We start from the raw sequence: 19,549 nt of genomic DNA on the forward strand, positions 1-19,549 counted from the left end.
CATATAAAACTGTTAACTAACTCAATTTTGTTGCTGTCACTTTTTGTTTAGCTGGATTTTGGTGGTGATGGTGTGGTATAGTGCTCTGTGGTATTTTTCCTATAGCATGGAATCTCGCGTCCTTTCGTTTTGGCCTCCATAAGGCGCGGAGGAGCACATCCAAATTATCCCGTGTGGAACGTTGGAATATGTCAGTCAGTGGCATTTTTCTGTATCTCGACACTGGTCGTTGTTTGGGGTGACCACATGAAAGATTCCAAATGTATTTTTGGCTAAAGTGTGCGTTTTTTTTTTCTTTTAGATTTAATTTTTTATGATTTTCTTAGACTTCTTCCCGGTCATCATCATATGGCTGTAGTACTGTTTTTGTTTTTTTGTATCTTCTCACTTAATACCCAGAGTTTGTTGGGTATTGTTGTGGTTTACTTGTCAGAATGTTTTGTTGCAGATCTTTTTGTAATATGATCAAGGCCTCAAGACTCTGGTCACATGGAAAGCAAATATGAATGGTTTGATAACGAGTCACCAGCAGAAAGCCGGTGAGTTTATTTTTTTTTTAGACTATTAGAAGAAAGATTTTTGGAATATGGAAGAATGGCAAAGGGGGGGCGGCGACATACTTGGTATCATGTCTCTGTTTGGGGGATTTCTGTGAAGTGGAGTTGAGTGCCAGACAGAGTTCATGTAAAGGTTAATGAGACTTTATAATATGGTTGATGATTTATTTCATTTCTTATGAAAATATCCGTTGAAGAGGGGGGAATCTGGGGAAGAGGAATTCAATATGATGTAATGGATCTTCAAAACATGGTAGCATATCATGTAAGTGTAATTATTCATTTAATACCTTATGGTCTCTATCAATTCTTTGGGGTATTAAAATTTTAAATGTCGTAATTAGAAATTTTGCTACTAATTTAAAATCCAAGTCTTAATTATCATATAAGACTGACTACTTTTTGATAGTAGATAGTAGATAGAACCACCAGACAATGAATTTTATAATATTTTATTTATGAATATATTTATTTGGAAAAAATGTCCCCAGAGACCAGATAAATAAGATGAACATTATATCTTAGCTTAGTTTACAAGCCTTCCTTACTTTATGGAATATAATACAAATATATTCAATATCATGTAATGGATCCTCAAAACATGGTTGCAAATCTTGTAAGTGTACACAGAAAAAAATTTCTGAATTTAACTTATTTTTATTGGAAAAAAATTATTTGCTAATAGTTAAATTTTATTATTTTTTCGAAATTTTCTACAGCTTAATGAAATCTTACTTTTTTTAAGTATGTCTCAAATATTTTATGAACTAAACGTGGGTATAAAGTTCAATGACCGTACACATAAGTTCAATATGAACTAAAGCAAACGAAGATTTTCGTAGTAAGAATGAACTACTGTATGGTATGTATGGTAATGATTTGGCGCCAATGATTTTCTTCTTTACTTTTAGTTAATTTTTTCTTCTATGAGAGGATGTAATTTCGTGAACTGCAGTTAAAAAGTACAACAGGACATTAAAATTTGGAACCATCAGAAAATTAATGGTATAATATTTTATTCTATTATAGTTGTTCAAACTGGGCTTATTGGTCAGTTAGTTTTTGTATGAATTAAATAAAACTAATTTATTCATATTTTACTCAACGCTTCGTTGGTCCTTTCCAACAACATAAGGAGTGTTTTATTGAAAACCTTAGGGACAAAGATCTCGTTATACACGTCATAGAACTATGTAAAAAATGTGAAATTTTGTCTCTAGGATTTTCAATAAAACACTCTTGATGAAGTTGGAAAGAACCAAAGAATGGTTGAGTAAAATACGAAATAAATTAATTTTATTTAATTCATACAAAAACTAACTGATATAATATTTTATTTATGAACCCCAAATTCAACCTCAGTGACCAGATAGATAAGATGTAATGTTCAACAGAAATCCCATCCTAGTGTTAAAGCTTCCTTAACATTAGTACAAATATTTAAAGCATTAGTTCGTTTAAACATCATGAGTAGTTTGCTTTACATTATTCAAATTCCACCCTGATATTCACTTTTTTCTATAATTGCCAATTCTCAGTAATTAGTCTATTAAGTATCTAATGTATGCAAACTAGACAACGATTATATTTCACCTTATTTAATTCTAATTGGAATAATAATTTTGTAATTAATTTCACCTTGATTTTGCCTGGCCAGATTATTAATTCTTATATGAATAAAAATTTCATAATTCCTTTAAGATTTTCTCCCTAAAAGGTCTTAAAGAAATTTAAAAATTAGTTATGAAATCTTACTGTGAAAATTAGAATCGAGTTAGAATTATGAGATAATTTTAATATCGTATACGATATACAGGTGAGGGCTCATACTCAAACTCACCTCAAAGGTTTCCTACAGACTTATGTTGGTATTAGTTTTTAAAAAACAAAATACACACAGAGAGAGTATCTTAACTAAAATTACTGAAGGTGAGAATTTAATTTGAGTGTGTGTTGTGTGAGAGAGAGAGCGAGTAACTGAGTCATTAACCCAACACTTGAGTTCTTCATATATTTTTTGGGGGTTTGTTTCATGTCATACAGGTAGACCTGATGTTATGGCAATTTTTCAAAACTTAAACAACTGTCATGTCAATGTGAGGCCATGAAAAATATTACGTTATGGTAGTCTTTTTTTTTGTTGTTGGTCGATGCTTGTGTTACCTGTCAAAATATAATTCAAAATGGGAATACTCACAGATAATATAAGAAACACTCAAATTTATGGAAGCACTGAGGTTAAACATCATAAACCTACTATAAATTGCTCAGTCAATATCCTCTCTACATTATTAATTGGTCACAGAAAGAGTTGAGATCAAACTACAAAATCAGCTGTTTTTTGTTTTCATTATCTTCCTCTTTCTCTATCCCTCTTTAGATGGTGAACGATCATAATAATGGCTGCTTTAAGCATGTAATTAATCATTTTTATTGTGTGTTATAAAATTGCAAAAACAAAAAGCAAACTCAACCAAAAAAAAAAAGAAGTTGCCAGAAAATCCCTTGGATCAAGATAAAAACATGTCTGGGCAATCATAAGTTATTGTATAGCTGCGATAACCTATATTTGGATGAATGTTAGCGCCACAGTGAGAAAAAGCAGCGGATATCATAAAACCAAGAAAAACGAAAATTTTCAAATTTATGTGAATTTCCTTTGCTTTGATTTTAGATTACTTGTAGAGTTGAAACGAAACACGGAAGCGGATATGTTAAAAGCACTGAAGGAGAAACAATCAACAACAATAAAGAACATTTGGCTACAAAACCAACAAGACAATGGCAAGACGATATTATTATTAAAAAAAATTATATTAAAAATATTTATATTGTTTTAGTTAAAAAAAAAGAATTTCAATTATAAAAAAAGATCAACAGTTGTTTTTTGAAAGTTGATCAAAAATTAAGTTTGATCATATATAAATGTGTATGCTCTTTATGATCTACGTAATGCTTGCGCTTCTGTTTTGCCGATGCAAGAACTCATTTTTACCGGCGGCATTTTAATAAAAAAAAACAACTTTGCCACACATTGCATTAACGACGGCATATTGCAGCAGTGTGGTCAGTTTAAGAACTTCAAAAAAGGGGTTCCCCACTCTTCTCCGTTAAGACGTTGATTTTGAAAACTGATGCAAAGCGTAGAAGAAGAAATTTTAGGAGTCTAAGGTATACACTCGTTACGTATGTGGGAATACAAAAGTGTCTGTATATTTTTTTGATTTGGGTTATGGTTGATAGTTCTTTTTTTCATTAATGAAAAATGAAACGACAACGACAACACCAGAAACAGCAAGAGCATCACCATCATCATCGTCGTCAACAGCAACAACAACAACAATAACAATGTCGGCAACAACTGTTGGTGAACAACATATTTTTGGCAGTTAATAAATTTTCAAATAAATTGACTAATTGCATACCTACAGCATAGCCGAGGAAGATTAAAACAAATATACACTGTAAGAAAAATGATAAAGGGAAAAGTAGCAAGTGACAGAAAGCAAGAATGAAATATAGAAATAAATTGAATTTAAAAAATAGAGATAAATAAATAAAATTGTATAGAAATATAATTTAAGTGATCAAAAATTAAAAAATATATATATAATTGAGATGAAAATAAATCGGAATACACTAATAGTTGTGAGAGAATTTTATCTTTGACTTAAATTAAATCAAACAAAATTCCACTGATTTGCATTAAAATAAACTACATTAAATTTAGCTAAATTGTTATATTAAATCAAATTGTATTAAATTAAAGAAATTTAATTCTAATTAAGTTAAAACACTTTATACGAAATTGAATTTAATTTAAATAATTTAAGTTATTTTAAATTATATTAAATTCAATTTAAACATATTGAATTAAATTAAAATCGAATAAAATTTTAATTCAGTTCTATAGATCTTAGTTATTTAAGTATAATTTAAACGAATTCCGTTTTTGTTAATTGTATTAATTCAATTAAAACTATTATAATACAAATAATAAAAAAAATATTAAAATTTAATAAAGAAAAAATAAATAATTTTTAGTAAATAAAACTAAATTTCACGACTTTAGTGTAAGTTTTAATACATTTGAATTCGAAAAAAATTAATGAATAAAATTTAAATAATCAAATAGTAAATTATTTTGTATAACAAAGCTAAATTTTATTTAAATTTAAACCAAATAAACTTATTTTAAATAAGGCTTAATTAATTTTAAAAATATTAATTAAAGTATTCAACGCAAATAAAATAATCGACTTCAGTTTGAATATAATTTCATCGGTTACCTGAATGACATATTGTTACTTCTACTTTTATTTTTATTTAAAAAAAATAAGAAAAAATATTTTCATCGATTACCTTATTAAATTTACTTTTCTTTTCATAAAAAACATTAAAGAATATATTTTCATCGATTATCTGACTGACATATTGCTACTTCTACTTTTATTTACAAAAAATAAGAAAAACTATTTTCCTCGATTACCTTGTTACATTTACTTTTCATAAAAAAAAAAAACATTAAAGAATATATTTTCTATTACCTTATTTTCCCCTTTTTACATTGGTTTGTTTTACAACAACTGTTATTAGTAAGTTTATAATATTTTCGTATAGTCGCGTATAGAATCAACAAGCATGGTGCATACAAATATTCGCACATATTCATTTTTGGTATATGTGTGGTATGTAAGTGGTGCATTTCATGTTAGACGACAATCAAATTGCTCGATAAACATCAGCACTGTTGCATTGTGGGTTATTAGTCTTGAAAAATTAAAATTTATGATTTACTAAATGTTAAAATCAATTAGTGCTATGTGCACTCTGGTTTACTGTAAACTCTTTTATAGTTCGAATATTGTTTTTTGTTTTGTATTTTGCTTTCATAAACATGGAAAGACATAACGAGGATAGCATGAAAATTGGTTGTATTAAGATTTATATTTAAAGATGTGCGGGATTCAAAATTGAAAAGAATATTTATTTAAGAAAGAAATTTACTGAAATAAAGTGCTAAAAATAATTATAACAGGAAGAAAGTGGAGGAAGCTTTTGTTATATTAATTGATATTTTATAAAATATATTGCACACATGATTATATCGAACACTTTAGTAGTCTTTAGGCCTTGGTGATTCATAAATTATGACCCTATTTCTCATATTAATTCAAATGAAATCATAGGAACTATGGAAGTCATACTTGATGGTAAAAGCTTAACTTGCGTTTTATGTTTATTCATTGATATGCTAAATATTTTTTGGAAATCATGAGTATTCTCAGAATTTACTGGGAAACTGTCTAACTGTTTTTTTATTTCATTTATAATAAATTAACTAATTTAATAATTGATTCTGACCACAAACATGCCTAATTTACATTTTCTCTTTTTCTTTTCTTTTCACTTGTAGACAACTACCACCACCCACTGGTAACTTCCGACCTTAACACACTTGCATACGCATGTATCTACAAATATGGAGGTCATCTTTTGTAACTATTACTGGTTCTTGTCAACTCAAACCACCACCGTATAGACATAAGCATCAAAAACATTGGCTATGAATGACCCTAACTAAGAAAAACAAAAATGTGACCAAACTGAAGGGGAGTTAAAGGATATATTACAGAAGGTTTGAAGAAAACCCAAATAACAAAAAAAAGAAGAAGATACCATATGAATAAAATTCTAACCAAAACTCCATAAAGTCTGCGTATGAATATGATGATGTCCTGTGAAATGTACACGTTCAGAAGCTCATGCACTTGTATACATATTGATGCGGTCGAAAGGACGGCTGGTCGGACAGACATATGGCTATATGAGTACGTGGCAACAATATTGCCTCATATATGTATATATGAACATTTTATGAGCTGTTAAGACCACTTAAAATACAAAATGCTCCCCAGTTAACCATTGTGAAGTGTGTAAAATCAAATATGTGTCCGGTTTATTGCTGTTGTTTTGGTAGTTGGTAGTATAACTGCTGCCACTTTTTTCGTACATTAGTTCCTCTGTCTGGTGGAGCTCTTTTGGCGCTGATGATGACGATGATCATGATTCTCTTGCTGCTCTGGGAGGGTTAAAGTAAGCTTATACTTTACTTTAACTGTGGCATTGATGGAAGAAAGTATGCTTTTATTGTGTATTATTAGTAAGTGTTGTCGCAATCGTTTGCTACTTTTGTCTTGGTGTTTAATTTTTTCGGGTAATATAAGCTCAAGGTTTTATTTTTGGCAAAAAGTTATGATACCATTTAAAGAGACAGAAAACAGGTGGTCATTACATGAACATGATTATAAATCTTTGTCCTCCACATACATTATTAATTAATTAAGGGTGTTCTGGGGAATTCATAGTTAGTGCAAATATTCATTTTGGTTTTCTCATTTTTTTTTGTGAAGAATATATAGATGTTTTTTTTTGTATTATTTTGGATAGTGGTTAATAAACAAAGCTATGTCAAATCTTTTGGTAGAGATATGACCTAGTAAAAAGAAATTAAGGAAATCGTTTAAATTTTGTATAAACTCAAGACAATTTTAAGTACAGTATTCTCTCTTTCTGGTTATTATGAATAATTATCCAAAAATAATAACTGATATAGAAAATTAGCTACCTAATAGCCTTACGAAAATGAATTAAAACTTAATGTGTGCAGATGATTCGTACTAATTTTTGATTAATAATCAGCATTAAAGAGAAGGTTTGTTATTTTTTACAATTTGTGAAGAAGAAAAAATTGATAAAGAAACAGTTTAGTAACTTCGAACATTATATACAATTAAAAGTTCTTAAACAATAAGCTGTTAATATGTGTGCGTTTTATTACTTAGTTGTGAAATATGTTATTACAAAAAAAATTATTATTATTCATAATTATTTAATAAAGTTTTAATTAAATAGTTTAATTTAAATTTGAACTCCTGTACACGAAGTATACAGGAATTTTGTAGTTTTAATTACTGAAACAAAGGTTGTGGCAGGAAATCAAAACTGCCACGGAAATTTCAAAAATATCACCTAAATCTTTGTGTTTTATTAAATTGTTATCGTAAACTTGGTACTGGTGACAAATTTAGTTAAGAAGTCCGAATAATTTATCACGAATTGATATATGTGAAAATTTGGTAGGCGAACATTAGTATATATTTTGCCATCCATATAGACCAAAACATATTCTTGTGTGCTTATTCTTTTATATTATTTTTTTCACCAGTCATTTATTCTGGGTTTTGAATTGATAGAGGCAATTTGACCATACCATGTTATCAATATTCCTTCCGTCTTGGTACACACAAAAAAAAATTTCTGATTCAATCACGAAGTTAATTGATCCAATTAATTTTTTAATTGAAATGTCTTCAATCACAGAAATGATAGTATCAATTAAACAATTAATTGAAGGTCAATTAAAAAATTAATTGATCCAATTAAAAAATTAATTGATACTATTAATGTTTGTGATTGGTTTTTGTTTCAATTAAAAAATTTGTTGAATCAATTAAATTTTTAATTAAATATTTTTTAAAACTCAATTAAAATTTTAATTGGAAAAATTTTCGCGAAATTTTTTTCTGTGTAGCTTAACTTGTGTACATCGAGAATTTTATTTGAAATTCAGATTTGCTTGCATCAAAAAAAAAATCGTACATTGACGTTTATTTTTTGTTAACCGTATTCACTAAACTATTTACGAAATTAATTTGGGTATAACTACTTATGAGGAAGAGAAACATCTACCGTCTATTCAGAATAATGAATTGATATAGACAAATTGACTTAAAGGATATTTCATTATATCTCTTGTGTTATAGACAGTCTAGAAAATCTTCATGTGTGCACTTGATTTTGGATCATATGGGGACATACCAAGAGATATCTGTTTTGGTATAGAATGTTTTCTTTCTTAGAGAATTTTTGATATAAATAAAATTTGATCTACTATTTGTAAATGAATATACCTTGTTTCAATTATTTAAAGTTTGAGAGATTTTGTTGACTTCCTAAATATAGTTTTCTGAATGAATTGATATAAAAAATCTTTTAACAGTTGGAAACTCCACTGAGGTTATCTGATTTTGAAGTGTTCCACAAATCTTTGTGTGCATTCTCTGCTGCTGCATGAAAATTTTCCAAAATTTTAGGCCTGCTATCCTTTAAAATTCTCGGTATCAGTTTTTGATCCTCACTCAATGATAATATGAACATTCAATGATAATAAAAGTATTTGCCTACATTTGCTTAACACAGAAATGTAATTTGATTTTAGGCAACCCCTGTAAGTTTATTCATCTATTTTAATTTTCTTTTATAAAATTCCTCTTTTCAATAAAAGATTTATTTGCATTTAATTTACCCAAAAGCGTGCAGAGTGTTCCCTCCTCAATTAAAAACAATCCACCGTATTTTGTCGCATTTATAGAGCTACACCTTGTTGTTTTATTTCATCAAGTTTTGTTTTTGTCCCTTTTTGGTTTTTGAACTTGTTAGCATAGAAAATTTTGTCGTATTGCAGGTGCTTTCTGTTGTTTGTCTTGTCGTTTCTATTTTTTTTTTGTTTTGGTCACATTTATCTGTAAATGCTTTTTTGTGTTTGCATGCCCCTTTATGTCCATGTCTGTCCATTCGGTCATCCACATGTCTCTAGGAAGACCAGACCTTTATATGTCCTTTTTCCAAAACATAGAGTGTAGTGCATTGTAGTCTTTTCGGGTGGAAAGTAACCACAAATATAACTGCAGAACCCTTCTCTACAATTGAAGGTCTGTTAGGTTTCAGTATTTTTTGTGAGTTCGGAATAAACCACGTGTGTTCATATGAATATGAATTATGGATATTATGGACGGAAACAACACTTACAAAATGTATTATAACAACAAATTCCATTTTTTATATTCGCCAGAGTCTGTATATATTTGTTCATACCTTTTGGGTGATTGTATATTTTTTGTCAACCACCTTCCTCTCTGGTGGATATTTGTGAAATATGCTGAGAAAAAAAAAATGCCATTCGAAAAAAATCCCAATATATTCGAGGCAATTTTCATAGACTCCAGAGTGAAGGGTTCTGCTATTCGAGTTATATTGTGTTTAATAAAAGGCGGTTTATTAATGGTGGGTTTTTCGGTTTTTCTAAAGCAAATCATAAGCACCATTATAATCATCGCCAACATAAGGGTCATTGCCGTTGTGTCGGACAAAAAGGGTTTGCTTTTCCTATTTCGTAGATAGTTAAGGGGGTGAATACTCGTATGCTTGCTTTACAGCTTAAGAATCATTAAAAAATCGTTTATTTATTTTGTTATTGTCCATTGAGTCGAGGGTACTTCGTGTGTGGCAAATTATACCACTGACCTGATTTCAAAAATCATGGAGTAAAATTAATGTGGGAATTTGTTTACGAGTGTCAAAAATTATATTTGCAATGATTTATGACTATGTTGAGTAATTTTGTAATACACTAATGCATGTGGGAGGTATATCTATAGGATATCAAATAATCTCTGAAATTACAAACTAGAAGCGTAAGCTTTTTGAGAGAATGAGGAATGAAAAACCCTTTGATCGCTGATCGCAAATTTATAATGTTTTGCTTGACTAAAATATGATAACTTTTGGAAAATATTTTATCCGAGAAACGAATTGATTGGGATAACCATAAAAGAATTCAGATATTGCTCGTTTCATCAAAAAACGAACAGATACTGCAACATCGGATTACAAATTTCTTTGCTTCTTTAATGGTTTTGGATTTCTTTCTAGAGTTTAATCCCGATATCTATGTTAAAATTAAATTTAACATTGATAACGGGTTTATAACCAGCAACTCTGGTATAAGGGACTATTTAAACGCGATTTCATTTAAACTTTAATTTTTTCAATATCTATTTTACATATCAAAACTACAGTTTCTAGTTGGTATTCTAACATTAACAAATGTGATTTTCAATAAAAACATCTTGCTTAATTTTAGATAAAGTCGTCACCCACATTTATATTTATTCTAGCTTTAACTATGCGGTTCTACTGCAATATCTACTAAGGTGTTTGTCATAATTACACCCTGAAGCCATCACATTTGATCCACCCCTTTCATTCTTTTATGGCAAACAATTCTGCTAACTGCTGTCAGCACAACATTAAAAAGTGAGCTTTACATGTACACTTAATTAGCAATGTAAGCAAAGTATGAGTATTGACAGTAGCGATTTTTTGTGATAATTTGTTATCTGAATGGCAAATAAAAATATTTAATTAACAAGTTGAAGGTGAATATTTAAGGCAAACTTGAATAATTATCAATATTTTCAGTCGAGAAAAAGAAAAGAGAACACTTTACTAGAGAACATTTTACTTATTTTAATATTTTTATTCATTTTCATGACATTTTATTTTATTTAATGTAGTCAAATTTAAATAGAAATTTAATTGTATTGAATTGAATTTAATCTTAATTTATTTATATAAATTTAATTTTTAAAAATTTGGTTTTGTTGACTTCTAAAATGGTTTCATTTACCGTCAATAGATCTCTCACTCTTACGTTTATGAAAACAAAAGGCAGGTGTTATACGAATTGCCATCTAAGCGCCTGTCAGTCTACGAAAAAGCTGTCCAAAGGAAATTTGAAATATATTTTATTGAAAATTATTACAAAGTTTATTATTGAATAGTGTGACTTCTATAGCGTTTTACACACTATGTTGCCAAAACGTTAATGGTTTGAATTGTAGCCTCTTGCATGCTAACGTTATCCCTATTATAAGTGACATAATGTCAGAAGTTCATGTATTGAATAAAACAGTTTTTTTTACAAATGCAGCATGTTAAGTTTTACGATCAAAACATGGAATTTATTAACACGCACAAGAACGGAAGCTACTTGCCAACCAAACAACTAATACTTTCATTTTACTCATAATAATCCAATATTAAAGGATAAACAGAGTTATAATTATGAGGGTTTTTTTCAAAAATCAACACGAAAAAGAAACATTTCCCCCAAAAAAAAAATCAATTATAGATTTTATTAAAAACTCTTTAAACACTGAAGATTCGAAAGTAAGCCAGACGGTCAGTAGTCACCGTCATCATCATCATCGTCACCTGGTAGATTGTCATGTTTAATGTCATCAACATGTTATCATGTTTAACTACAACTACGTAATGCTACTGTATGCACTTCCAATTTCATTTTGCCTTAGCTTGACTTGAACGTTGTAATAGTTTTGTTAAGCTCTCTCTCTCTCTCTCACACTCTCTTAACGTTTATTAAATTGCTTTTTATATGACCAAGATATGGTCATACAGATTTGCTTGGCAATTAAAACTTTAGTTTATTATTAATGCACCAGCAAAAGCATAGTGAACTGGGCACAGTGATTCCTTGTTGTGTTGTTTTTGTTTTTTCTTCTTCTGTTTTTATCAATATATTGATGCTAGGTGGCCAAACCGATCTGTCTGTCTGTCTGCCCGTCTGTATTATAGTCTGTCGCCCATGGCTCATATACGAATATGTGTGCGTTAGCCTTAACCCATTGACTTGGTTTTAGAGGTTTTGTAGTTTCTTCTTGCAAACGTTACTGCATGTAGACTTCTGTGAACTGGGAATCCACAAAAGATCAGGTGTCGATTTTTATTGAAGATTGCCTAAAGTATAGTTAAAATATGATGCGGAAATTTGGATATTTCGTTTTCTTTTGATTCTAGAGTATTTTAGTAATTATTCGTAGATTGAACCAACATATTGGTTAGGTAAGTGGTTAAAGCAAAGGCATCCGCTCTAGTTTCCGTCAATGAATTTTTTGATCGGAATATCATGATCTACAAATTGATTTTAATTACGACTTTAAATTGTCAAAGAAGAAATTATCGCTTCTTCTATATTAAAATTTAGATCTAGTTCATAACTTTAGTAAGGACAAATTCAGAGAATTTTGTTTCAAAACTGTGTACATAAAAGGATGTGAATTGAAAATTGAGTACCTCTCTAGTAGAGCATTTTTGACTTAGGCTAAAAAGGTTAAATACTTCAATGGCAATTTTTTATATTATTTATTTTGTTGATATTAAATTAAATTTAAAAAAAATTCAAATTTTATTAATTTCATTTAATTCATATACGGGTTTCTATATAAATAGGTGTAGTAAAAATAAAATCGATATTTTTCCAATAAATGACATTGTTTATTTGTATATCACGTTGTATAAATCCGATCGGGATAGCTTTAGAAATAGGGTTTTGTATTTATTTAATTAAATAAGCTAATTTTAAAGTTTTTATTTTTAATGTATGTCAACTGGATTTAAATTAAATTAAATTAAATAAAGTTAGTCAGATCTCATTTTAATTAAAAATGTTACTATCCTTATTATTTTCTGAAATTAATTGAAGCTTAAAATTTTGTGAAATTTACTAATTTTATATTAAACTATAATATGTTATATTAAATTTAATGTAGCTTTATTAAGACTTCTTACTTAAAATAAGTAAAGTGAAATAAAATAATAATTAATTGTATAAAATTAATTTATATTACATTGACGAAAAATTGAAATGAAATTTAAATTAAAGTGTGTGAAAAAATCAATAAGTAAGAAAGAGATGCAGGGCCATATTTAATTGCTTCAATTGGCGTAAGCTCACTGTGAGATAGAATGAGAGAGAGAGAGAGAGATGAATAGAGAGAAAACACTCAATGGCGCATTATGGGCTTAACATTGGAAATTTATCGAAATACATGACAGTTGAGGAGAATTAGAAATTGGATTCAGGGGGAGTCATTTTAATTCGTCTTTTCTTTCATATATGGTGGGTACTTTGGTATTGTAGAAAAAAATTTTAAAACAAAAAGGAATACGAATGTTACGTTATACACGAATATGCACACCCAGAAAAAAGTGCCTTCGAAACTAAAGGAAAAAATTTTCATCAATATAGTTTATCCATTTTATTTCCATTAAGGTACATTTTTGTGAAAAATAATAAAATTTACTCGTTTCAGTAAAAAAATCCTAAACTGTAAGCAGTTAGGAATAGTTCATTAACTAGAATAAGGCATGGAATTTTACTCATACTATTTTCTTCGCTGGGTATAAGAATTTACTACTGAAAAAGAAAATTTTATTCACCGATAACAAAGCATTCGTAAAAATAAACAAAAACCGAACTAAAACCAAGTTTCTTCAAAATTAGTAAAATTTCTTATAAAATGATAATTGCGACTTCCTTTATAATAGAAAGTTTTTCATACATACGAACAACACTTGGCATAGCAAAATATTTTAGTTCATTCGTACTAAGAAGTATGCAATCCTTTCAAAACTTAAGGAAACACACTTGTTAGAATATAGGAAATTTTCCTAAATTTCTATTGTCTACCTGTAATCGATACCTGTTATCGTAATCGATGTGTTTGCGCGTGGGTGCAATCGATATATTTGCGCGTCCGTTTTTTTTTTTAGTTGGAATCGCGTTGTTTTGGTATACGTTTTGGTAATAATATAATAAATAACAAATAAAATATATAAAATATTTGTTATTTTAAATTAGTGAGAAAAATTTTCGTTTTTTTAAATAAATCTATCAATGTTCGTGATAGTGTATAAAGAAAGAAAACAGCAGCAGAATAACAACCCTCTCATTTGTCTTCATTTTGGAATCTTCAATTATCAGGTAATATTCCGTGACGCTAACCTTTTGCAACAAAAATGTTTTATGATTTTTTATATTTGTAGGTATTGAAATTGTAAAAGGAGGACAAAATCGTTAGGCAGCAACTTATTAAAAGTGAAAAGTACAAGAAGAAGAAAAAGTGCGTTTTACAGTTGATAATATCACACGGAAATTGGAAATAGTGGATTAATAAACTAATATTTCAAAGAGATTCGATGCTGTTGATTCTTAATAAATATATTCAATATATTAATAAAACATGTCTTTTATTGAAGATAAAATTGCTTATAGAAATAAATAAAATTGTATTTAAAAACGAAGGTAAGCAGTTCTAATTATGAAGTAAAAGTTTTACCACAAATGTGTAAGATTTGTCGAAATGAATGAAAAAATTTCAATAAAATCATTCCATATATGAATTCAAATTAGTTAAATTTTTTCATTCTGTAGTATAGTGGTATATAAATATAGGAAAATGTTAACTAATATATGGAATGCATTATTCCTAATTTCTACGAAAATCACATCGTTCAAACAAATAAAAATGTCTTTGGCGCTATACGAAGTTCAACTTTCTTCACAATGAGTTCATTTTAACTTAAAGAAGGGGTCACTTTTTTCTGGGTGCAGTGTCACCCACATCGCCTCCTAGATATAAAGGCATGATTTAAACTAATCATTTTAAAATGACAAACCCCATGTTTAGACTTATTTTTGAAATATTTATTTATTTATGTATTTGAATATTTTGAGTTTATTTGAATACATCTTTGTGTCTGAATTATTGTTAAAAAGTGATACGGTCAAAATTTGGTCAATATAAATTTGACGTATTTCTTTCAATTTTGCATCGAGCCAAAAAACGAGCCGGACTATCGACTTACAAGAAGGTAGTGACTCCAAATCGCGATGATAAACAAAATACGACGGCCAAAGCGCGATCCCGGAGTCTGTACACGACGATGCTGACGAAGTTTGACTGCGTGGTAATGGACGACGAAACCTACGTCAAAGCCGACTACAAGCAGCTTCGGGGACAGGAGTTTTATACGGCAAAAGGAAGGGGAAAGGTAGCAGATATTTTCAAGCACATGAAATTGTCAAAGTTCGCAAAGAAATATCTGGTTTGGCAAGCCATCTGTACCTGTGGCTTGAAATGCAGCATTTTCATAGCTTCCGGGACTGTCAACCAAGAAATTTACGTGAAAGAGTGTTTGAATAAACGTCTGCTGCCTTTCCTGAAGAAACACGGTTGTTCCGTACTGTTTTGGCCGGATTTGGCATCTTGTCATTACGGTAAAAAGGTCATGGAGTGGTACGCCGCCAACAACGTGCAGGTGGTTCCCAAGGACAAGAACCCTCCCAACACACCAGATCTCCGCCCAATTGAGAAATACTGGGCTATTGTCAAGCGGAACCTAAAGAAGACCAAAAAAACTGCTAAGGACGAGCAGCAGTTCAAGGCAAACTGGCTTTCTGCGGCGAAGAAGGTGGACAAGGTGGCTGTACAAAATCTGATGGCAGGTGTCAAGCGTGAGGCCCGGCAATTCGGATTTGGAAAAGCGAAAGCCTAACTGAATATTTTTCCTGAATTTAATACTAATTGATCTTGAAAAAGAAATTTAATTTGATTTTTTAAATAAACGATTTCACCGATTTACACGCGCTTTCCCTTGGCCAAATTTTGACCGTATCACCCTTTATTGGTAATGTATCACATAAATAGTTTTAAAACCATTGCGAAAATTCATCAACATTACTTATTACTGTGAAATGCACTATTGTAAATTGGCAATTTTAAGAGTATCTCTCTACGATATATTTACTGATCTTGGTTAGTAAAAAGATGAGTGAGATAATAAACGTAGTCATAAAATTTATAAAGAATTCTGCATTGTCCATATAAAACCTCTAGAAGTATGCCAAAATTTCGAAGGCTGCAAAATATTATGTTGTATATCAATCTATTATTTTCAAACACAAACTAATTAACACACCTTACTGATTGATGAAAGTACGATCAACTATTTGGAGGATTTAAATTTAATAAGATGTCAAATGCATTTTTTTAGAAACATTTTACACCAACTTTTTTAGTAAAAAAACTACTTCGACTAAGCCTAGGACATCTGGTTTGCTTTGCAAACTTTTAACACATACCCTTTCGTACCTAACTCATAACAAACAACTTATATAGTATAATCAGTTTTGCGTCATTTGCATAAGCAACAATGTGTAAATTTTTTTATTTGCAAACAAATTGTGAAATTAATTCATTCTCATTTATTTATAATAATTTATTCCAAACACACAACTACACATATCACAATGATTGATAACCCAAGAATGACGTGGCGGCAAAGTCATCACAAAAGCCGGGCTCATATAATATTTTATTAATCGTTTTCAATTATAAGGCGCTTAGTGAAAACACACACACAGTAGAGAATTAAAAAAATATATATAAAATTTCTATTTCTATTTTTCATAAAATGCCTATCTGGTCACCTTAATAAGGTATGTTATCAGTAAAACTTATAAACACACTTTAAATCACTTTTTAAATAATACTCCTAATCAGAGCCTAGAATCTATTCTAAAGAAGTAGTGTGCATAACATACTCATACACACAAACACACACACACAGAAACATTCATACCCATATGGAGAGAGCAATATAACAGAGAAGAAACAAATAAAACAAACATAAATGCTATCTCAGCAAAAACGGCAGCTGGCGGCTTAGTTCTAAAGCATCAACTCTGTCTGTCGGTTTGAGGAAGCTTTGGCGAGGAAAAAAATCAATCATTTCCACACTTACATGGATGTAGACAAAATGCATGTGCCGCCTATCTGTGGTAGGTTGTTTTCGCTTTTATTTTTTGTATTTTCTTTTATTTCTAGCTCACACCAGATGCTAGTAGCCACCAAGATAAATGGCAATAACAAGGCTTAAATTGTAATAAATGCTTCTAGTACACGGCATAACGTTAAAGACGTTAGCGCAAACGCATCCTCATTGCCTTTTTGTGGCCAAAGCTAAAGGGTGATTCTTTTGAGGTTAGGATTTTCATGCATTAGTATTTGACAGATCACGTGGGATTTCAGACATGGTGTCAAAGAGAAAGATGCTCAGTATGCTTTGACATTTCATCATGAATAGACTTACTAACGAGCCACAACGTCGAATTTTCAGTGAATGGGCCCTAGAAAACTTGGCAGAAAATCCGCTTTTTTATCGACAAATTTTGTTCAGCGATGAGGCTCATTTCTGGTTGAATGGCTACGTAAATAAGCAAAATTGCCGCATTTGGAGTGAAGAGCAACCAGAAGCCGTTCAAGAACTGCCCATGCATCCCGAAAAATGCACTGTTTGGTGTGGTTTGTACGCTGGTGGAATCATTGGACCGTATTTTTTCAAAGATGCTGTTGGACGCAACGTTACGGTGAATGGCGATCGCTATCGTTCGATGCTAACAAACTTTTTGTTGCCAAAAATGGAAGAACTGAACTTGGTTGACATGTGGTTTCAACAAGATGGCGCTACATGCCACACAGCTCGCGATTCTATGGCCATTTTGAGGGAAAACTTCGGAGAACAATTCATCTCAAGAAATGGACCGGTAAGTTGGCCACCAAGATCATGCGATTTGACGCCTTTAGACTATTTTTTGTGGGGCTACGTCAAGTCTAAAGTCTACAGAAATAAGCCAGCAACTATTCCAGCTTTGGAAGACAACATTTCCGAAGAAATTCGGGCTATTCCGGCCGAAATGCTCGAAAAAGTTGCCCAAAATTGGACTTTCCGAATGGACCACCTAAGACGCAGCCGCGGTCAACATTTAAATGAAATTATCTTCAAAAAGTAAATGTCATGGACCAATCTAACGTTTCAAATAAAGAACCGATGAGATTTTGCAAATTTTATGCGTTTTTTAAAAAAAAAAAGTTATCAAGCTCTTAACAAATCACCCTTTAGAATCTTTTATCGCTTTTGTTTTTTGTGCAAGCATAATTTTACGATGTGCTGGTATTTTAACGCGTTATTGAGCTTACAATGTCTGAGCTGTTAATATTGGATACTAATATAGGTCTATAAAGGCTGGCAGATTTGGTAAACATTATCACGGTGATTAGGTTAAGATACCACCCTAGTACACTGAAGAAAAAAATATTGATATGAAAGATTAGGTAACCTAAAATTTAGGACACGAAAATATTACTTTTGGTAAGGGGCAAATATATTTTTGGATTTTTAAAATGTATGCATATCCTTGTTAATAGAGAAAATACAAAATAAAAATTAATAGGATGTGCGACAATTTTAATTTTATACAGCTTAGATTTGAATTTAAATAGCTTCCTTATAACTATTTTTATTTTTAAGAAGGCGGCTGTTAGATTCGAAATCAATACCAAAATCCTTAAAGGAAGATCCAAATCTTTACATACAAATAAAACTTTTATTTTGAGTGTAAACTAATTGGAGCGAGGGATTTCCAAAGAACAATAATATTTAGGCGATATTGTTATGTTTATTATTAATATTCTTACCCCCATTTTCATAAAGCTCCGTTAGTGTTCCGTTAACTAACCAACCTTTAAACCGTATTATAGACGAAGCTGTCATCCTGCCTTTATATTCCATAGACTAGTTAAGAACTTAACTGACGAAAAATGTTCAGTTAAAGTTAACCGGAGAGAAGATATTTGCAATTTACTTTCTGTTAACTGGCAGTTAAAGCCTAACGGAGCTACATGAAAATGGCCGTTACATGATAAACTTGGTCTTTTATTTTTTGGTAATTTCTAATTTTTATTTATTAATCCTGCTTTTTATTGGGGTTTCTTTTCAAAATATCATTGCTAACTAATATATAGTGGGGATTAGTTTGTTACTACTCTTAATTTAAAATTTGGAAAAAACAAAAAAATGTGGAAAATTTCTTACCCATGTCTGGTGATATGCCGCCGTATTGTGTTAAGTCAGATCTTATCTTACCTAAAAAAAAGAACAAAAATTTTATTAAGAAAGTTATATATATATAAAGAATTTAATTCTGTACAAATAAAAAAAATTGTAACACTTATTTTTTTTTTCTTAATTCTAAAAAAATATTCATAATGTATTAGTGGGAGCAAATCTTTTGCTCTCATCTGTACTGATGATTTTTTTTTTCTATATACACATGGTACTGGCAATATCTGAAGACGATGACCACAAATATTTTCGGTGCTTTGACAGTTAGATATGGAATTCTTGTTAATTAAACTTGGTCTTTAGAGTAACCATCTCTGCAAATG

The 19,549-nt window shown here is 30.2% G+C and overlaps 1 protein-coding gene across 3 annotated transcripts in view; it reads right to left on the bottom strand.

Moving 5' to 3' along the window:
- Ubx (Ultrabithorax) overlaps positions 1–19,549 on the bottom strand; it is a 204,598-nt gene that overhangs the window by 154,671 nt on the left and 30,378 nt on the right. Inside the window, exon 2 of one of the 3 annotated variants that reach the window (XM_075291468.1) lies at positions 19,197–19,247. The exons of the other annotated variants lie outside the window; for them this stretch is intronic. Coding sequence (XP_075147583.1) covers positions 19,197–19,247 — 51 coding nt within the window. The remainder of the gene's footprint in view (positions 1–19,196; positions 19,248–19,549) is intronic. 3 annotated transcript variants of the gene reach the window in all.

This window comes from Haematobia irritans, chromosome 1, assembly GCF_050003625.1.
Source record: "Haematobia irritans isolate KBUSLIRL chromosome 1, ASM5000362v1, whole genome shotgun sequence".
Taxonomy (NCBI): domain Eukaryota; kingdom Metazoa; phylum Arthropoda; class Insecta; order Diptera; family Muscidae; genus Haematobia; species Haematobia irritans.